Raw genomic sequence first — 20,787 nt, 5'->3', positions numbered from 1 at the left:
TCTTGTCTGAAAATACGACATTTATCGTGTTTGTCTTTTTGGACAGTCCGAAACCGAGCCTACTTGACTATGCAGTTTGTGTATATATCCTCAAGGTATATTTTCAACATGTTACAGCTTTCTGGGATGAATTTAAAAAAAATGTTTTGTTCTTTCATTTCTTAATTAATTTTAAACAGTGGGGAACTATAAGTTACAGCTTTAAGAAATATGAAAATTGTATTTTAAACAGTGTTTTTAAAACGTGTATAGTATTAACTATCAATTTGTATCTTTACTGAATAGTCGTAGTCGTAGTAATATTATCGCGAACAAGCCCTGACGTATGTAGCGCTAGATTTATTTTAACCAATAGCGATAGGTTGTGTGAGGGCGAAAACCAATAAAAAACAACCAAAGAATGAAGCGATCCTCAGCATTGAAAAGGGCGGACCTTTTAAAAAAAAAACTTCCATCAAATCATAATGGAGAAATCTTGCAGAACGTGTCTTTTCAACCAATGAAATCGTTATTATTTAGAAGACTGACCAGCCTTCTGCTTTTAGCCAATCAGATTACCAAAAATCCGTAACTGTAGCCAATGGGAAATGAAATGAAACTGCGCGGTGTTGTCAAGCTGTTTCCTCATACGGGGAAATATTGTCAAAGGCTGCAACACAACTAAACCAGTTATTATTAAATATATACAGATTTGTATTAACGCTGCAGCAATACAGAATTGGTATAATATAGCATATCATTTATATGTTGTGTAATTGTTGAGGTACATTTTGTAGTGAAATTATGTCAAGAAGGCAAACTCGCAGTCAAAATGCGGTGTCGCAAGTTGCATGTGACATCGCCGGCATCGAACCTAAATCAGGTATGTCTGAGAGATTTTATTATTAATATATTTAATTTATACTGTGTCTGATAGATTTTGTTATTAATATATTTAATTTATATTGTTACCAAGGCATTTGAGACGAGTGGCAAATACACCAAAACAAACAATGTTGTATTTTTTTATTTATTGCTACAATACATTACACTATGCGGGTCAATTGCATCGTACCAGTGAAGTCCATTTGAAGTGGGTTAAAATGCAGACTAGAAATCCATGTAAATCTACTATTAAATCGTGGTTGTAGCATACCAAACAAATGACCCCGGTAATTGGTTTAACTGATCAGAATACGTTTGATCGTTAATGAGGACTAACCTACATCTCTGGTCAAAAGTGTTGCATCACCCTATAGAACGAACTCATTTTGTTTCATAAAGTCAAATGAAGCCTGCTGAATAATGTTACATTGATATATTAAAATTACATGCAGCTTTATAGTTTTTTATACACTTAACGAAAAAATGACGGAAATTAAAACGTGACATTTCGAAATCTAGACTTTTGCGATATCATTTTGTAATGTCTTTAATTCCATGACGTTAAAGAAAATATCAAAATTATGTCTGTCCTATAATTCTAGGTGATGCAAAACTGTTGGCCATAGCTGTATAAACCCTTCTTTACTAATCCGATATGCGGAATTCAGTGTCAGATAAAATACATAAAGGGATCCCTCTACAAAATAAGACACATTTGTACTACACCAGTGTGATTCACGCAAACATATTTAAGTACAAATAAATCGAATGTCTTTTTGTGCACATTTCAAACTTGCATTTTAAGCTGTTGACATTGCTGCATAGGATCTTGAACAGGATCATCACAGATCTGATTTGGCACGCTGCTGCAAGCAGGATCTTGTTTAGTCTGATTTAACAAGTGATCCACCCGTGATGATTAACTTCTGGTACGCTGCAATCGGGATTAGCAGGTGTACTAACTTTAGTCCATCAAGTGGACTAAACTTGCTTAATCCACTAGTTAGACACAACAAGTGGACTTAATTTTGTATGCTGCAATCGTGTCTGTCTGTGTATGCCACACTTACAATGTTAGATTTATCTAGAGAACCGCTTTCAGTTATGTTGAAACATGTTCAGGACATTCTTAGCCCAATTTATTGACATACTTGTTTGTTACTTCTGTGCAAAGCTCAGTATTTATTTGAAGTTCTGAATTAACTATCCATTAATAGATCCACTCAACAAACAAACAGGAGAAGAAAGACACTCCCAACATCTCTCTTACACACACACATCACACTGACGAAGGCACTAGCTGTTTGTCTGCTTGCATGACTGGTGTCTTTTCACAGCAGGTGATCGTAAGCGCAAGGTCAAAGATGAAGAGGAGGAGGAGGAGGTGAAGCCCGGCCCAGCGCTGCAGGAGGAAGATGACTCAGAGCCGCAACTGCGCTGGGAGTGGGAAGGGGATGAGGCAGGGGAGTGGACAGTGTACTCTGATCAGCTGAACACTGCCATCACTGAAGCCTTCCAGTGAGTCTATCTGACTACTGTCTTGACTGTGTGTAGGGATTGTAACATGCAGAATAATTTCAGTCCTTGTCACCTACATTATCAGATTGTGCTCTTATCATTAAAAACTTGTATTGCATTTTTCACATGTGATTCTACAAATAATAGGCTGCTGGGATGGAAATAAGACTTGCATTGCATAGCAGTTTGATCCATTCCTGGTTTACTGGAGTTTAAGACACACTTGAGCTTGTCTCCTAAACACAGTGACTAATCAAGCTTATATTAAAACCTGGATGGATGAAACTGCTACGCAATAGGAATCTTAATTCCGTCCCTGGGCTGAAATGGCTGCACTGTGCAGTTAATGCAACATCTAAGCCGTGTGGGGAATCGCTGCGGTGTAAGGAAAAAAATAATTGCACATTTAAATTGGGGAGAAAATCTGTAAAATAATTGGGCACTCTGAATTAAAAAATAGTGGAAGTGGGTTTTTACATTGTTTAGTTATTGAGAATATCAGATTCTGGAGATAAAGGGGTGTCTGTTTCTTACATTTTTGCATATGTCTGGAAAGTCGCTGATCAGACATTTCATGGCTAATTCTTTTTCTATACTATTCTGTACTGTTGATGTATTTCATGATCAACGTTTTCATCACACTGATAGCTCTGATTCTGAATTCTCAGTTGTGGCGATGGGATGTTACTGACAGGCTTCTTACTGTGGGATCCATGGCTTATGGAGAATGGAATAATAAATAGTAGTCAATGCAGTGTTCACATAAGTACAGCAGTGTGCAAATGTATTCAAACACCTCAAGATTTGCCATGTATATCCTTTATGTACATACCTGCATGAAAACCTCTGGGCGTGAGAATTTCAATTTCCAGTCAGTAATCAGTGATATAGAAACAATAGGCACTCACGAGTGAAAATGTTAGACCACTTTTTGCTTTAATTAGGCATCTTAAACAACCTCTAAAAAGTCTCATGCATTTTACCATGTGTGGCAGCTATGTGTTCCTTTTCTCTTACTATTTTAAATGAATTGCATGTGTGGCCTATTAAAATCATCAATTAAATTGGACAATCACTAATTTACCTATTTTGACAATTTTCCAAGATTTTCAGTGACAGTAGTTTGATTTCATATGCACAACAGATCAAAACTACAGAAGCAGTGGGTGTTCTAATATCTTTGCACATTGCTGTAAAGTAATGTAACACTGTGTCAGTATGGTTGTGTGTCACTTTCTCTCTTAAGTAAACAGCTTTGTGGATTTCCCCACTTTGCTGATTTAACAGCTGAGTAAACTACAGTGTGGACCCGTTTCAATATGACTAGTCTAATGGAGACCGAAGATAAGCTTTCACGCTGGTCTTCTTTCAGGGCTGGTAAATCGTCAGTGACAGTGTCTCCCAGCACAGAGGTCAAACTCAAAGTAGATGTGAAGAAGTCAACCCAGCAGAACACACAGACCGGCTATGAAAGAAGAGTCCGACTCGCCATACAGGACAAAAGGAAATGTAAGAGCTTTTATATTCACAAAATCAAGTTAGACTGTTAGAAAACTTTTTCAATGATTTATCAAGTTTGCGGTCCATTAAAGAGACACAGGTCTTGAATGTTCCAGTTATCTTAACTAATGTATTTGTCTATTTAATTTTCAGTTTCAGTCATCACAGCCTGAGGTAGCCAACTCGCTCCTCTGATCTGATCTCTCCTTGTCGAGCTAACCCTCTCTGCTCTCAGATTTCTTCTGGCAGTGGTGTAACTAACCCTCTCTGCTCTCAGATTTCTTCTGGCAGTGGTGTAACTAACCCTCTCTCCTCTCAGATTTCTTCTGGCAGTGGTGTAACTAACCCTCTCTCCTCTCAGATTTCTTCTGGCAGTGGTGTAACTAACCCTCTCTCCTCTCAGATCTCTCATGGCTGTGGTGTAACTAACCCTCTCTGCTCTCAGATTTCTCCTGGCAGTGGCAAGGTGATGACAGTAGCTGGACTCCCTTCTCCCCAGCCCTCTCCCTCTCTCTGGAGGAAGCCCTGCAGAGGGATGAGGAGAAGCTGCCGGTGACACTGGGCAGGACCGGCTACACTGTGGACCTAGTGAAGATGGTGCAGATCAACAACAAAACCAAATACCAGAGGAAGATCCAGAGAGAGGAGTCAGGTAATTATTAGCCCTGCTGGGGGGGGAGTTACAGTGGAGGCGGTCGTGCGTGCGCATGTCACACTTCACACATTTCAACACATAGCTGGAAAACCGCTAAACTAATTGTCATGAAACTTGGTAATAACATGATTTAGCATGTCCCTGATGATTGGCGTTTTTCTGCTTTTACTCAGTCCCCTGGGGCTATTGATGTGACCAGTGCAGATCCGGGGGGGGAAAATGTTCCCAATTGTTTTGTTTTTTTTGGTTCATTTTTTTAAGCTATTAACACTTGTGACAGTTGGTGATGTTTTTACATAAAACAAATAAAACTGAAAAAATAAGTCACAATTCCATTAAGGCGGTTGTTTTTGCATTATGTACCCCATTGCATTGGTGCTTGCAGACAGCTGTCTTGGCAAGTTGCTATTTCCTTGGTCCACAAACAAGTACAAAATTTCTGCATTTTATTCATTGGTCAGCATGCGTACCTGCGTACCAGTTCTGTGAACCCCTGATTATGGATCAAGCGGTAAGGTGACCATATGGCTCTGTGTTCAGCAGGACAGTTTGGGGCAGTTCAGGCTTTTCAACTCGCAACCCAATGCATTATGGTACCTTTTACCTGTCTCAGGTACCATTCTTACCTTTTAAGAGAAGCAGGACTACACTTACCAGAATGCATTGGATTGTGAGTTGAAAAGCCTGAACTACCCCAAACTGTCCCGCTGAACACTGAACCATATGGTCACCTTAACAAGAGGATACAAGGTGTTGGAAAGCCATATTCACTGCAGAAAACATGTAAACAGACTAAATACTTGTCGCAGTAACTACATCCTGTCGTCTGCTTTTTCTTTGCGACCTGATGTTGATGGAGACAAACATGGTGATCCGGCGAATTATAAAACGCAAACCATGTTTAACAAGTATCTTTTGAAAAACAAGACGTTGCCAGACATTTGATTCCTATAGAAGACAGAGTGAAAAATCAAGAGGTCATTTAAACTTTTTTATAACAGAATGTTAAGATTTTTTTTTTTTTTTTTTTTTTTTAAGTTGTACGTGGACCCTTTTTTTAAGTTTAAACTTTTTTTTTTTATTAAACTTACATGACATAAGCAATTAGTGTTTGTTTTTATTAGCACTATATGTTCTTGCATTTTTTTTTCCATGGTATTGAAGGGTGGTGGGCAATTCACTGACACACACGGGAGACACAACACCGTTCAGGTGCCCAGTTTTATTTTGGTAGTTTTATTTTTATTATTTGTCGCCAGATGGCGCTGGTGCTGCAACTCCTCTTATACCAACGATGGTAAGCAGGGGTTGCACTTGTATCCGTCAGCACACACAGGTGCTGTGAAATAATAATGAAAACCAAAGGCGAAATAAAAAGAGAAAATAAAACAGCCGCTAAGCCGGTCAGTTCGGGTCTCCGACCTACACTCAGCTATTTCCTATACACTGGGGTGACCAGAGTTCCCTGTATATCTACACACGTCCCTTCGGGTACATAATTATTTATTTTAATGCTTTGTTTACTTGTTTAAGGCGGGCTGTCTTCCTCAGCCGTGCTTGCCTGTTTCATTCTCTCTTCCACCGCTGGCGTTCCTGCCTGGTCTTTGTTTACACTAGCGTCTTCCGCCAGCGTCACAGGGTATCCTCTCTCTGGCCACCCGAATGCATAACCAAGCGCAGTACTTATGGGCCTCTCAACCCCCCAAGGCCCACCTCAACCACTCAGAGAGAGTGAAAGCCAACACACCTTCCTCCCAACCTCTCCGTGTCATTTCCATGATTGACAGACGGATCTTGCAAGGCTGCTGCCCTCTTCCTGCAGAACTATGCATGTGCCAGACAGTCAGCATAGATCTCCCCTGTTACACATGGTAAATGAAGCAGAAAATATCAACTTTGTGCTTAAAATAAATATTTACAATATTAAATGGTAAGTACTATATTGCAAATAGGCCCAAACGAGTGGATGATTAGCTCAAGTTCAAGAGCTTTTGTGTGGCTTCTTTTGTAGGTTCAATGTTTAGGATTATTATTATTATTATTATTATTATTATTACTATTATTATTATTATTATTATTATTAAAGCTCAAAAACAGTGGGAAAGGAAGGTGCCACAAGAAATAGAAATTAACAAGAACAATTGAAAGTGTACATAGTTCTTTTTTGACCTTTTAAAAGGGAGTGACTTTCTGATGTAAACAAGTTGCATTTGAGATAATAAGGAGCAAGAACATTAAAAGAAAAGACATGCTGTACAACATTTATTTCAGCCCTTGTGCACAGGTAAGAAATGGATTTCACTTGAAACTAAATATATATTTTATCTCAACTTTATTTGACTGGATACTTGCATCAAGTTTCACAGACCCTATTTTACCGTCCTGACTTGTGTAATAAAAACAAAAACATTTACTTAATTTTGCTTGGCAGGTGTTGTTTTGTTCATTCTCAATTATTGGCATCTCTGGGTTTGTGAATCCAGCAGTTAAAGTTCACTAATTATTTGGTATACAGTCTAATTTCAAGTGTAATCTGAATCTTAACTTCATTCAATTTCGGTTCCTGAGCAAAAAATCCAACATGGCAGTGGATCCCAGATTCCTGCCAGTTTTCAGCTTTTCTTTACTTCTCCTCACTTTCATCTCTGAGGGATTATAGGGTAAAGCCTGTGTGTCTGTCCATACATTCCTCCATGTGTTGTCACACCTATATTTTTGCATAGGTCCGCTTATTAAATTGTGATTAAACATTTAATTTCTTATGGCTTTCAAACAGACATTTCTTTAACCTAGTGTAGTACCGGGTGTTTTAAAATGAAAATACATGTTTGCTAAAAACATGTGTTTCTATCAAAACTGCACATTTGAAACGCTTATAATGAATGGGTGAAAATTCCTGAAACTATTTTGGTAGCTTACTTTAAGGATTTGATGCTGCGGATGGAAAGTTTAAAATAAATCTCCAGCATCAGCACTGTGTTCTGTGTGTGTTCTAGTGGCAGCCGTGTCTGTGAGTGGCAGTGGAGACTCGGCCACAGCGAGACCCAGCACAAAGACAGAGGAGGAGGAGGAGGAGGCTAGAGGGGGGCCTTCAGTGAAGAGACCAAAGAAGCAGACTACAGCACGAGGCAGCAGGAAGAACCAGCAACAAACCTCCTCCACTCCAGAAGATGCCACCAACAGCAAAGGTCATAGCTACTGAATCATTTTACCCCCGTTTTCCTCCCCGCAGCAACTCCCCACAACAGCTGAACTGAAGGTCAGTGGGCGACCACCGATCCCCAAGCCCCTCCTTTGTATCCTGGAGCACCACAGTACGTGTGAGCTACCGCCTCCTGCAGGACAAAGACCTGCCCTACAGACGTTTGAGCTCACCTGGCAAGTAGGGGCCGCTCTAGCACAGTGAGGAGAAACAATCCCTTTGCCTCGCCTAGTGCCAGAACCAATTCTCACTATGCATTCCCTGTGAAGAATTTTACCCAGTCAGGAACATGCGCTCCTCTGACTGCACAACTTTTTTTTTAGACACTCTGGGATCCCCTTACTCGGTATCTAGTACGTGAGGCTCTAAAAAGGCACCAGGTCCATTAATCCATCCATTAATTTAATAATCGATTCATCTCTACAATTACAAAGGTCCGTTGTCGTAATCGGGGTGGTGATTTCTGCTTTCTATGTGTTGTTTTTAAGTGAAATATTTTGCGTTTGTCAATGTGTGTTTTTTTTTGACTGACCCAGTCCCTTGTTATAGCAGGGTAATGTATGTAATGTAATGTATGTGTTTTCTCTTTTTCTTGTGCAGAGGTGGTCAGAACCGTGGTGATGAAAGGGAAAGCTCCAGTGGATCCTGAATGTAAAGCCAAGCTGGGGAAGGTGATTCAAAAATACTTCTCTTCATACATCCTGGTTACTGAAAATGAACCCTTTAACTTTTTTTTTTTTGCAAAGTTTACAAACGGGAGGAGGCCATTCAGCCCATCTTGCAAGCTCAAAACAGTGAAAGCCCCCTGCAGAGTCACCTTGGATAAAGACATCTGCTAAATAAACAAATAACAAATAATAATAATAATTGCAAAGGGGATACAGTGGAGGTAGACGTATGTCTGCATGTCATACATTTCACATATGTCTGGAGAGCCACTTTATCGGATCGTCATTAAACCTGGTATTAACATTATTTAGCACACGTTGTTGAGAATATCTGGTTCTGGGGATATTGGGGGGTGTCTGACCATGCATCCACCTCTACAGAAGTGTGCAAATTTATTAGAACACCTCAAAATGTAATTTATATCCTTTTATATATCTGCATGAAAACCTCTTGTGGGAATTTCAATTTTCGGTCAGTAATCAGCAGGGATCCTAGTTTTCTGTAATAAAAAAAACCCAGAAATTCTCAGATAAAAAAAATTTAAATCTGTGTTATTCCACAATTAACATAAATGGCTAAAATTGAGCCCCCCTCGTCACATTAGAAGATACACAAACAGTACTATTGAATAACAGTTAACACAGGAAGTATTTATTGGTACACTTTTAAAGTCTAAGACAGTTACCAGCTCACCAGTGCCATCAATCAATAATATGAACACATTTACCATTTTACTTTAAAGATTACAAATACTTCTGTGTAGTAATAATAAAATAAACAGTATTCATATTAGTTTATCTCCGAGTTAGTCTTTGTCATCTGGATGGCTATTGCCAAACTCCTTGACCCGATCTTAGGGGTGATTATTATCGTTTTCGGCATCTTTTAACAGCTTGTTCAGTAGTAACAGCGCACTGGATACTGAAGTAAACTGCAGCTACGTTTCAGCATGAATGAGACACTGACAGTGCGCCTCGTTCAACCTTGACCTCTGTACAGCAAAAGCAGTCCTATTGAACAAATATGTTTACGGAAATGTAAAGCAACATTGCCCGTGTTGCTGATTATATATGATAAGTGTATTGATTTGGTTATCAAACAAACAAAAAAGCATCAAGTGTAAAACTAGTCATTCTCTGACAACATAGAAAATCTGTGTTTTTCTGCGTTATTCTGCACCAAACGGATTCCCAAGATCCTTAGTAATCCATGATATAGAAAGTACTCATGTGTGAAAATGTTAGACCACTTTGTGCTTGAATTAGGCATCTTAAACCACTTCTAAAAAGTCTCAAGCATTTTAAAATGTGTTGCTATGTGATCCTTTTCTCTTACTATTACATGTGTGTCCTATTAGTGTCATCAATTAAATTACACAATCACAAATTTGCCTGTTTTGACATTTTTCTAAGCTTTTCCATTTCAGTGGTTTGATTTCCTATGCACAACAAATCAAAACAGAAGCAATGGGGTGTTCTTATACGTGTGCACACTGCTGTATGTATATGTCTGGGAAACCGCTTCTCAAATTACGATTTTCATTTCTTATTCTATGCTGTACATGCAGTTGATATACATCATGGTTAACTTTTTTCATGTACTGATAGCTCTAATTTGCGGCGGGAAATAGATGTCGTTAACATACCTTTTTAACAATATAATGATGCCAAGACAGTAAAAGGCTAGAGTGAGATAAAACGTGTTTGTGTCCACAGGCCCACGTCTACTGTGAGGGAGAAGATGTCTATGATGTGATGATGAACCAGGTAAGGCCATGTAAATATCATGAAACACCCCTTTTAGACTAATGCTGCCTTGATATTTTGGTAGACCCAACTTTACTAGGTATTTAAATTGCATTACTTCAATTTCTTTCCCAGACGAACCTGCAGTTCAATAATAACAAGTACTACCTTATTCAACTTCTGCAAGACGACAACAAAAAAGACTTCAGTGTGTGGATGAGGTGGGGCAGAGGTAAGAAACTGACTGCTTCACCCGTGCCACAGCGCCTCCCTTCCAGCCAGGTGAGCTCAAACACTTGCAGGGCTTGTCCTCCAGGGGGCGGTAGCTCACAGTCGATGTGGGGCTCCTGGGTGTTAACCCTTTGTGGTCTATTTATTCAGCGCGTCAGGTCCAATTTATTTTCACACGCGTAGTTTATTTTAGACGAGCTGTTTAAAAGTATTTTTTTCACAATGAAACAGGTTTAAAAGGCACTGCATATCAACAGGACACAGTACTGCATCTCCAGCCCCGCCTCACCCCTTGTTCGCTGTATTTTTCACATACTTCTACATAGTCGTGCATACCGATAAATCATCTCCTGATCACTCATTTTATCACCAAACTCCTCAATAATGCAATCCAAGTCATTATTTTATTACATAACTCAAAAATATCTCAAAAAGCTCTGCAAATGTCTGTGATATTCTTTGAGTGCTGGATGCAGAAGCAGCTATCTTGTTTGTTTATGTCCGTGTTATCTCTGTGGTGCCGGAGCTATGTGTATTGCTCAGATACACCCCTTTTTTTTTTCGGCTGTCGGCCATTGAGTGGTTTTCTCTGCTTTTTCCGGAGAAAAAATGTCTTTTTGATGATGTCGGACAATGTCCGACATTGGACCGGAAAGGGAAAATTGTAATGTTAAGAGCCAGTTGGCTTGGGGATCGGAGGACGCCCGCTGACCATCAGTTCTTCTGAGCTGTTGTGGGGAGTTGCTGTGGTGAGGGAAAATAATTGAACTTTGTTATACTCAATATCTAAACATGTTTACAATAGTTTTTTACTGCCCGATATTTAAATTAGTGTTTCTAAATTAAAATCACTAAGTCAACCAGGCAAACATTTTGGCTTGTGCCTTCTTCAGAACTAAAAGCATCTCAGACTATAAAAAGAGTCTCCAGGTGACCAAGGAAGTGCAATACTAGCACATGTTTGCTGTAACGTCTTTCAAAACTGCACATTTGAGACCTATGCAGTACTGTGCAAATTTATTGGAACACCCCATTGCTTCTGTAGTTTGGATTTGCTGTGCATATGAAATCAATCCACTGTAACAGAAAATCTTGGGAAATTGACAGAATAGGCAAATTCTTGATTTTCTCATTTACTTGATGACTTTAATAGGCCACACATGCAATTCATTTCACATAGTAAGAGAAAAGGAACACATAGCGACACATGGTAAAACACATGAGACATTTTAGAAGTTGTTTTAAGATGTCTAATCAAAGCACAAAGTGCTGTAAAATGTTCACACGTGAGTGCCTATTGTTTCTATATCACTGATTACTGACCAAAAATTGAAATTCTCACACCCAGAGGTTTTCGTGCAGGTAGGTATAGAAAGGATATACATGGCAAATCTTGAGGGGTTCATAATAAATCCTGTGCTTGTTTATGTTTTTGCCACAGTGGGTAAAGTTGGACAGAACTCTTTAACAGCCTGTGGAGGAGACCTGCTGAAAGCCAAGGACATCTTCAAAAAGAAGTAAGAACCCTACACTGACACGCACATGCGCACACACACAGCCTATACCGGCAACTCTGAGCCAGCTGCACACAGAGGAGACAGCATGAACCTTCACAGAGTGCTGGGGTTAATCCACCGAGTAGACCGGACTAGCCCTGCAGCGTCGTTCATCCTCCTGTGTGAAGTAAACATGTAGGTTTACTTCAAAGTATACTTAAACCTAAATGAAATAGTTAGCAGAATTACTTTCTGTCAAGCTCTGCTGTTGCTTAGCAGAGTAATGTCGAACAGTGCAATCGGTCATTCTGCTGTGGGATTTGAATGAATTCAAGTCTGCAAAATGAGATCCAGTACAAATATTAACTCAAGACCACCGAATATGAAAGAGTTATTCGATGCTGGATATCTTGAGATTTGTTGTATAGAACTTGTTACTTTATGAAGAGAAGGAGAAGCTCACACTGAGAATCCTTTAACGTTATTCATGGAGCTCCTTCCATGAAACCCTCTTTCTCCCCAGCGACCACCCATCAATGAGAACCCTTGTGTTAATCATACCAGCTTTCTACAAATAATTCAATTTTCAATTCATTTTCATATACAAAATACTTTAAATACTTTAAATAACTAGGAAAGCTGATTGGAGGCTGTGGCAAAGTGGCTTTACTGTGTACAGGCGCAGGAGTGATGCAGTGCGTAATGAACCAGACAGAGAGTTATTCCAAGGGAAAAACTGAGCTTTTATTTTCAAAGTCCAGCTCTGGTGACCAAAAGAAAAGTCCCTGGAATACACAACAATGTGTAAAGCGCAGTGCAAATAACACAGGTTGCAGTCCTAAATAATAATAAAAGATATCTCTCCCACAATATACAATCACGGTCACCAGTCCTGGGTGCACGTTGTAGTGCTCCAGGTGAGTGATATAGTTTATCTGGTGACAATCCGTGCAGTGTTGTTCCAGGTTTTTGCTGGCCCTCGGTGACAGCTCCGGAACTTAAGTGTCTACTAATAATAATAATAATTAGTACAAAAACAAATAATTCTCCGTCCCCTTTTATGTCGTCACACATGACCCCTTGGTTCAAAATTGATACTTCTTTCTTGCTTGTGCTTTCACCTGCACAGGTTTCTAGACAAGACAAAGAATGAATGGGATGAAAGAGCTCAGTTTGAGAAGGTGGCAGGAAAATATGATATCGTCCAGATGGACTACAGCACTAAGGTACTGTACACTGCGTAAACCACAAAGATTACAGCACTAAGTACTGTGCAAACGGGCAGAACAGCTTAAAAGAAAATGTTAGATTACTTCACTGAAAGTGATTACTTGTAATTGTCTTTCCATACAATTTCATATCACTAGCAAAGAGGTGTGATTAATCGATTTAATCAATCGCAGATCGGATGATTTATTGATCAATAGAAAACATCAAGATTAAAATCCCATGAAACATAAGTAGCTTTCAGGTTAATTGCACCTCACAGAAAGGACAGAAACAATGTAATGATGTCTTTGGTACCCACATGTCCTTTAACGTGACGCTTGTATGATGCAGGAGGATGACGAAGTGAAGAAGGAGTGTAAAGCCCAGAAGCATGAGGAATCCAAGCTGGACAAACGAGTCCAGTCTCTCATTGAACTCATCTCCAATATCCAGGCGATGGAGGAGTGCATTCTGGAGATGAAGTTCGACACCAAGAAAGCTCCTCTGGGTGAGAAATCTGTCAGAAAATACATACATTATGTTGGTGCCTCAGGGTCTGCCCTGGTAAAGGCATGGCCGCATGGTTGCAGGGTGAGTCATACAGTCGGGAGCGCAGGGGTCCCAGAGAGTCTCCCCTAGTAAAGACACAACCCTGTGGTCTGCAGAGTGGGTCACACAATAAGGGGAGCACAGGGGTCTCCGAGCTTCTGCCCTGGTAAAGGCACAACCGTGTGATGTGCAGGGTAAGTCCTAAGGCCATTGCACACTGGATCCAATCATGCATCTGATTTTAACGTGCACCTAAGAAGAAAAAAACGATCATGTGCATCCCCTATTGCACCTTGCAAACTGAGTCCGTTATTGTCATACGACGGTGATGCGTCAATTTTGAAATCGAAACAAGTTTGATTTGATCCGATTTGATGTGCGTTAAAAATTACATTGACCAATGAAAAATGATTGGGAAGACAAGTGGATTCTTGCAGTTCCCTGAACAAAATGGAAAAACTAATTGTGTGTCGCCAAAAAAAAATTACTTTATGATAAATCCAACAAAGATTACAAAGACTTTGGGGGGAAAAAAAAAGAAAACATATTTAAAGACATTGCCGTGGACTTGGGCAAGAATGATATTTATTATAAAACATGAAATTATGAACTGATAGCATACATAAGCACATGGATTTTGTGCATTATCGAGACGAACGGTAGTTCCTTGCTCCAAGTTACCGCCAAGCACGAGAACTGCCAGTGACTATCTATACAGCACGGATAGTGTACGTGTTTTCAGGGTATTGGCGCAGCAAAAGTAAGTCAGCCAAAAGCACCATTCCACTTTTCATTTGTAGTTCCCAACACTCTTAATGTAGAAAAAAAAAGTAAATACCTGTCATATAGTAAGAGAAATAAGTCACCAAAGGACGGTAAAAATGTCCATCTCCTACTCCTTCTTTTTCTCCCGACGTATTTTTTTTTGCAGATTTTTGTAGACACCAGGCACTTTTATCCACGCATATGTATGTCACAGGGCATCCGATTTTAATGAGAATTAACTTGTTTTGTCAACATGGAAATATACTAGGTAACTCACTTATTGTGACATCTATATTAAATGATTTATTTCTGTTTTAAAATGGAACAGTTGCCTGCAAAAAAATCTTTATATAAATAAAAAAAGGTCTGTGTAATGGGATTTGAACCTACAACCTTCAGTTTGCAAGCGTGTTGTATTATACTGTCAGTGCTACCAGATTAGTTGAGACGAGCGGTATTTTGAAAGATGAAGTCAGTCAGCTGAGAATTCTCCAGACTTTGTTATATTTTTGAGATTTTTCGCGCCATCTTCATCCTCATTCTGAGATTTTGAGCTTGAGTTCTGAACATTTTTGGTTTCCTGTGAGAGTTACATTCATTATGGTCCCTATTGGCACAAGCAAGTACGGTTTCCTCTCTATATACTGGTCGATGAGATAACGCTATTTGTGGTCCCCACTGGACGAAAAAGGAACATCATTTCTGAGAATTAGCTATGCTGAAGGATAGCCTATATATTTGGTAAAAGTGAAACACAAATAAATAAATACATTAATTGAAATATTGAAATAAATGAATACATAGACATTTATGTATTTATTTATTTATCTTGTTATTTATTTATTTTTCACTATCATATAAACAATGACATTTACTACTGTATAAAACGAAAATAAATATTCAACAGTTCTTGTTCAGTTGTATATTAGTGAAGATTTTTGTACATAAAGGTAGTCATGCATTCATATATTTTTACTTTCAAATTGAAAAATATATTGTAACAACCCAGACAATTGCTTTGTTGCAGGACTTGTCTGTCCAGTTTGTCTCGCCTGTCTTCGTTACATGTATTGTAAGGGGAATGGGACGGGTCACGCCGTTAGTGAATGGGGGGAATGTGTGTTGTTGTTTACGGGGGTTGCATAGCATTTGAGAATTCATCACCGTCTCCTTTTCTTTGACATGCATTAGTTGCTTATTTAGAAAAATGTACTCTTTAGTACTGATCTGTACATTCTGTAAACAATCTAAGTTGCAGTCACGTGACCCCAGCAGGCTACATAACTGTCGGTAATTTGCAACCACAGAGTATTCTTCTTATACCTTCAGCCAGAGGAATTAGAAAGATATAATTTATGGTGTTCCAGATAGTTGGAATTTGTGACCCCCTACTGTGCACCACCGGTGAGCGAGCACACTTTGACGTGATTTGACCAAGATTCTTTTTTCCTTTTAAGAAAACGTACTTACCGGTACATGTTAAGAAAAAATACATTTTCAATAGTTTGTTATAAAATACAGTACTAATATGAATCATATACAGTATTTATCTGTGTCTTTCCTGCTGATTTGCTGCCCGGTAGCTGCGAATTGAGCCTTCATTACGATTTCGCTTGGGGGGTGAATACTTTCTATAGGCACTGTGTGTGTGTGTGTGTGTGTGTGTGTATATGTATGTGTGTGTATATATATATATATATATATATATATATATATATATATATATATATATATATATATATATATATATATATATATATATATATACACACACACACACACACAACTGTCAAAGCGGAGGGGGCCAAGGTTATCCCAATTGTTGTTTCTACTAACTTGGCTTGTGTTTTTGATACAAGTTAGAAGAAACAAATGGGGCAACCTTGGCCCCCATCAGTTTTACAGTTCTGCCCATTTGCTTTGTGCTGGGCAAGGTTGCCCCAATGGTTTCTTGAAACTTGGCTTGTGTTTTTGATATCTCTAATTTAAATGGCTGGGCACTTTTGATAACTTGGCGTTTTTTCACATTTCCAATGTGTTTTTGTTTCAGATAGGATATTACAGGCATATACTTTTTATTTCAGTTGTAGTCGAGGAAGTAAAGAAACAATAGCCTAACCTGGAGACACATATCAGAGAAAGAAGTGTGACAGGGCAACCAAGAGCAGTCAGGGCTGAACAGTCAGAAAAGAGGGGCAGTGCATGAAAGTGATGGAATTTCTGGCTCCATATACAGAGTAAAGTATTTTTGGTAGCTCACTGCTAGATTCCCAACTTTTAAATATTTATTACAGGAGCAAGCGATTAGTCATATGGTTTCTGATGCTATGAGTGTGATATATATATATATATATATATATATATATATATATATATATATATATATATATATATATATATATATATATATATAATATATATATATATATATATATAATATATATATATATAATATATTTTAAATTATGTATTGCTGTGGCAAAGTGGTGAACAGTGTGCAGGTGCAAGTGATCAGTGAACAGACAGACAATTGTAATCCAGGTGAAAAGTTGTTTAATGGGTTTGTATGTCCAGTGCCTGACGGCAAAACAAACAGTAAACAATAATGATGGTAAGTAATACAGCGGCGTGTGTTACTTAGTTTGTAATCCCCGGGTTTGTCCCGAAATAATAGTCCAGTTTATCGTACACCCACACGAAGCACAAAACATATACACAAGTCCGTTAGTGTGTGAATTAGTGCTCGTGGTGCAAATACAGTTATTTGTGATACAAGTGCAGTGATGTTCCAGGTAAGTGATGGCCCCTGGCGACAGCTCCGGAATGTGTTAGCCATCTAATAATAACAAGTAACAATTACAAGTAACAAAACAAACAAACACACGATACGGATACATGGCGATTTTCTTTCTTCCCTTCTTGTGATCCTCATAGCTGTGATGCTGTAATAACTATTCACATTTCAATAGCACCTTTCATCACAAGGATCCCAAAGTGCTTCTCACACACACAAAAAATGAACATTTAAACTAACAAGTCTAATACAGAATTTGATAAAACAGAAATTTAAAAAGAGGTAAAAAATGTGGGTTTACTTGTAACATTAGAAAAACTAAGATAAAAAGCTAGTTTGTAGAAATAGAACAATTAAGGGAGTCTAAAACAAAAATGTAGTTAATATTGGAATAAAAAAAATGCAGTTTTAATTGTAAACTTGTGTGTTATTTGGGGGAGTCATGAACGAGGGCTTCTCCCCCAACTTCCTTCCTACCGATAACATCTGCTAAACCCCTATTTAAACCTCAAGCCTTGAGTTTGCTCTCTGTCTTAAGTTTTTTTTGTTTGAAAGCTATTTTGTAAAAATAAGTTTTCAATCTACAGTAAGTTCCAGCTTCCCTGACAGAAGGCATAGCATTCTGTAATTCAGGAGCTTTACAAGAAAAGTGTGATGGTATTCTTGATGTTTCCAGGTAAGCTGACAGTGGAGCAGATCAAGGCTGGCTACCAGTCTCTAAAGAAGGTTGAGGATTGTATCAACAGCAACACCATGGGCAGAGCTCTGCTGGAAGCCTGCAATGAGTTCTACACACGGGTCCCTCACGACTTTGGGTAAGAGACTGCTAAAGGATAATATAGAGGAGGATAAGTAATGTACTAACTGTCAGATTCTGGGGATATATGGCAGTGTCTGCCTGTCCTTTCATCCGTATGTGACACTTAATTTGTGCTTTAAACTTGAAACTTGGTGTTAACACTAAGTTTTTGAGAGTGTCAGATTCTGGAGATCTAGGGAGTTGTCTGTCGGTCCATCAGTATGTCACAGCTATATTTTTGCATATATCTGGAGAATCGCATATCAAATTGTGATTAAACATTTCATTCCTAATGCTTGTTCTATAGCAGTCTGTAATTGAATAGTCTGCTTGAGAAAGGTGACAATCTAATGTGTGTGTCTCCCTGTTGCAGACTGAGGACCCCTCCTCTGATCAGAACAGAACAAGAACTGAAGGACAAGATCACCTTACTGGAGGTGAGTGCAGCATAGCAATGCAGAACTGATCATCACAGCCCTGATATGCACCGCAGCAATCAATAGACTAGTATTACAATAGTTTAACAGGCACTGCTTGAAATGCATTCCGAGTAATAAAAGATTAATACATTCAATGACAAATGTTTCGAATAGAAGTTTGTCATTGAATTTATTAAGTTTATTTTAGTATTTCTAAATTTAGCGCTATTGAGTATATAATAGTCCTTGCTGAAATGTATTCTCTAGAAAGAATGTTTATTTTTAAATTGGTTCATAAAGCCAGATTTGGTTAGTAAGGATGGGAATTTTAAACATTTAAATGTATAAACTCCAAAGAAGTGGTTAAACGTTGAATAATATACTAGACGTATAACCGGTCACGTGATACATTTCACTAAAACGCATATTTTTTTAATGTATTCATTTTAGTAATTTATCATCATATACAGCAGCCCATCGCGTTTCCAACTTCAGTGATGCCACAGTAAGGGCAGATATTATAAAAAGGAAGGGGTTTGGCAATTGCCTCAAGTAGTTTTTCTAATTGGTGCAACAGAAAGATACACACTGGGGCGGATATTATTCTCAATTCACGGGGCGGAGCTATGCCAGCTGATAGTGTTTATTGACAGAGTTAGTAAACATATACACATGGAGAGAGGGGCTCCGCCTCTTCAAGGCCCTACATTTACTTGATCGATAGACACGATAAACAGGAGGGCGGCCACTGTCTTTGAGGTGACCCGACATACGAGAGGGGCACCGTCTCTGAGGTTACCCGACATACGAAGAGGCTCGCGAACCGGAAAGAAAACATGAATTAGTATTGATAACACAAAAGAGGTTCCGGCTCTTCCTGACCCAACATTTACAGTAGGGGGGTTCCGTCGCTGAGGAGACCCGACAAACAGGAGGGGGGCCACCGTCTTTGAGGTGACCCGACATACCAAGAGGGGCACCGTCTCTGAGGTTACCCGACATACCAAGAGGCTCGCGAACCGGAAAGAAAACATAAAGTTAGTATTTGTTAAAACATATAATGCGTGGTGTTCCACCTCTTTGAAGCCCAACATAATAGAAGGGGTGTTCCGTCACTGAGGAGACCCGACAAACAGGAGAGGGGCCACCGTCTTTGAGGAGACCTGACAAACACGAGGGATGCCACCGCTTGGGGACCCTCGCATAGAGGCATCAGACCTGAAAGAAGAATCCCAAAAGAAACATACATGCAGATGGAAGGGTTTGGCCGGGGGTCCCCTCTGACTCATGGAGAACCCTCCTCTATGAGGTAAATGAAGCGGAGCTTAACAAAGGGTTGGAGAAAGTGGAATCACTAACCCCCCAGAGGAGACCGATGCAAAGGCGGTTGAGATGCTAGAGGAGGAGGAAACAAAAAAAACACAAGACAGCGAGGTAGAGGTGACTAATGTTTATATAAGGTAGATTTAATTGATGACAGCAGATGATAGGTTGTTGGTGCCTAGCTCCGCCCCCTGAACCCCACATATAGGTTAACATTTTATCTGGCGCTTCATGGTACACTGTGTGTTCATACTATAGTGGGCTTGGTATGGTTCAGTCCACATGGGGTAAGTAAAGCGTTTTTTTCTGATGTTTGTTAGATATTTTTAATAAAATTGCATCTCTAAACAAAGGAACGAGGCAAAGTCACGTTTTGGAATTATTTTGAGGAACCGGAGCGTGGTATGTAAATAATTATGCCAAACAAAATTGACGTACCACTAAAACACAAATTCAATACTTCATTATTTGAAATGAAAACATTCAGAATTACTGAATGCAGTAAAAAGCAAACCTCTATAATAAACAGAACACTCTAGATGGCGACTAGGAATACGTATAACACGATTTTAAAAGGATCTTTTTTCAATATTAATTCAGAGAACACATAAGTGTAAATTAATTATGTATAGGCTTTAATTTACCAGTACACTTTTCCGCAATCATTTGTTAAAAAACAAAAAAACAAAAATGGATTTCCCGTTTGTGGCACCGATCCCTGAACAGTAGCGTTAATATAACAATGTATTGGAATATGTGCATTCGATAGATTTTGTAACATATATAAGTTTAGTTCATTCACTTTGTGCCCAGAGGGCCAGGTACATCTCAGTAGCGCAGTACAAATACAAAGAGAGACATTTACTAAAAAAATAATAAAATGAATGCTTTAAAAGCCCAAATTCCCATTACTTTTTAAAAATTTTTTTTATAAAGATTCGATTGATTTTTATAGTATTACATGCAGGACAGCCTCTCTAAGATCGCTACCTTTATTAAAAATGTGCATGGATGAATCTACCGATTTACTCTACAGGTTAATCAACGAA

At 38.9% G+C, this 20,787-nt stretch overlaps 1 protein-coding gene across 4 annotated transcripts in view; it reads left to right on the top strand.

The window, feature by feature from the left end:
- The first annotated feature begins 481 nt into the window (after positions 1-481).
- parp2 (poly (ADP-ribose) polymerase 2) overlaps positions 482-20,787 on the top strand; it is a 34,188-nt gene continuing 13,882 nt past the window's right edge. Inside the window, exons 1-13 of one of the 4 annotated variants that reach the window (XM_033997119.3) lie at positions 482-862; positions 2,202-2,382; positions 3,755-3,891; positions 4,328-4,534; positions 7,534-7,725; positions 8,340-8,410; positions 10,124-10,174; positions 10,289-10,385; positions 11,826-11,901; positions 13,010-13,106; positions 13,441-13,597; positions 17,874-18,012; positions 18,370-18,433. In XM_033997119.3, the coding sequence (XP_033853010.3) occupies positions 784-862; positions 2,202-2,382; positions 3,755-3,891; positions 4,328-4,534; positions 7,534-7,725; positions 8,340-8,410; positions 10,124-10,174; positions 10,289-10,385; positions 11,826-11,901; positions 13,010-13,106; positions 13,441-13,597; positions 17,874-18,012; positions 18,370-18,433 (1,548 nt within the window). In that variant the 5' untranslated portion in view covers positions 482-783. The remainder of the gene's footprint in view (positions 863-2,201; positions 2,383-3,754; positions 3,892-4,327; positions 4,535-7,533; positions 7,726-8,339; positions 8,411-10,123; positions 10,175-10,288; positions 10,386-11,825; positions 11,902-13,009; positions 13,107-13,440; positions 13,598-17,873; positions 18,013-18,369; positions 18,434-20,787) is intronic. The other 3 variants (XM_033997118.3, XM_033997115.3, XM_033997114.3) reach the window with 3 other exon arrangements.

The sequence above is a fragment of the Acipenser ruthenus genome, chromosome 54 (genome assembly GCF_902713425.1).
Source record: "Acipenser ruthenus chromosome 54, fAciRut3.2 maternal haplotype, whole genome shotgun sequence".
NCBI lineage: Eukaryota > Metazoa > Chordata > Actinopteri > Acipenseriformes > Acipenseridae > Acipenser > Acipenser ruthenus.
Note: the sequence above shows the minus strand (reverse complement) of the source record. Positions and strands in the feature narration are given on the sequence as shown.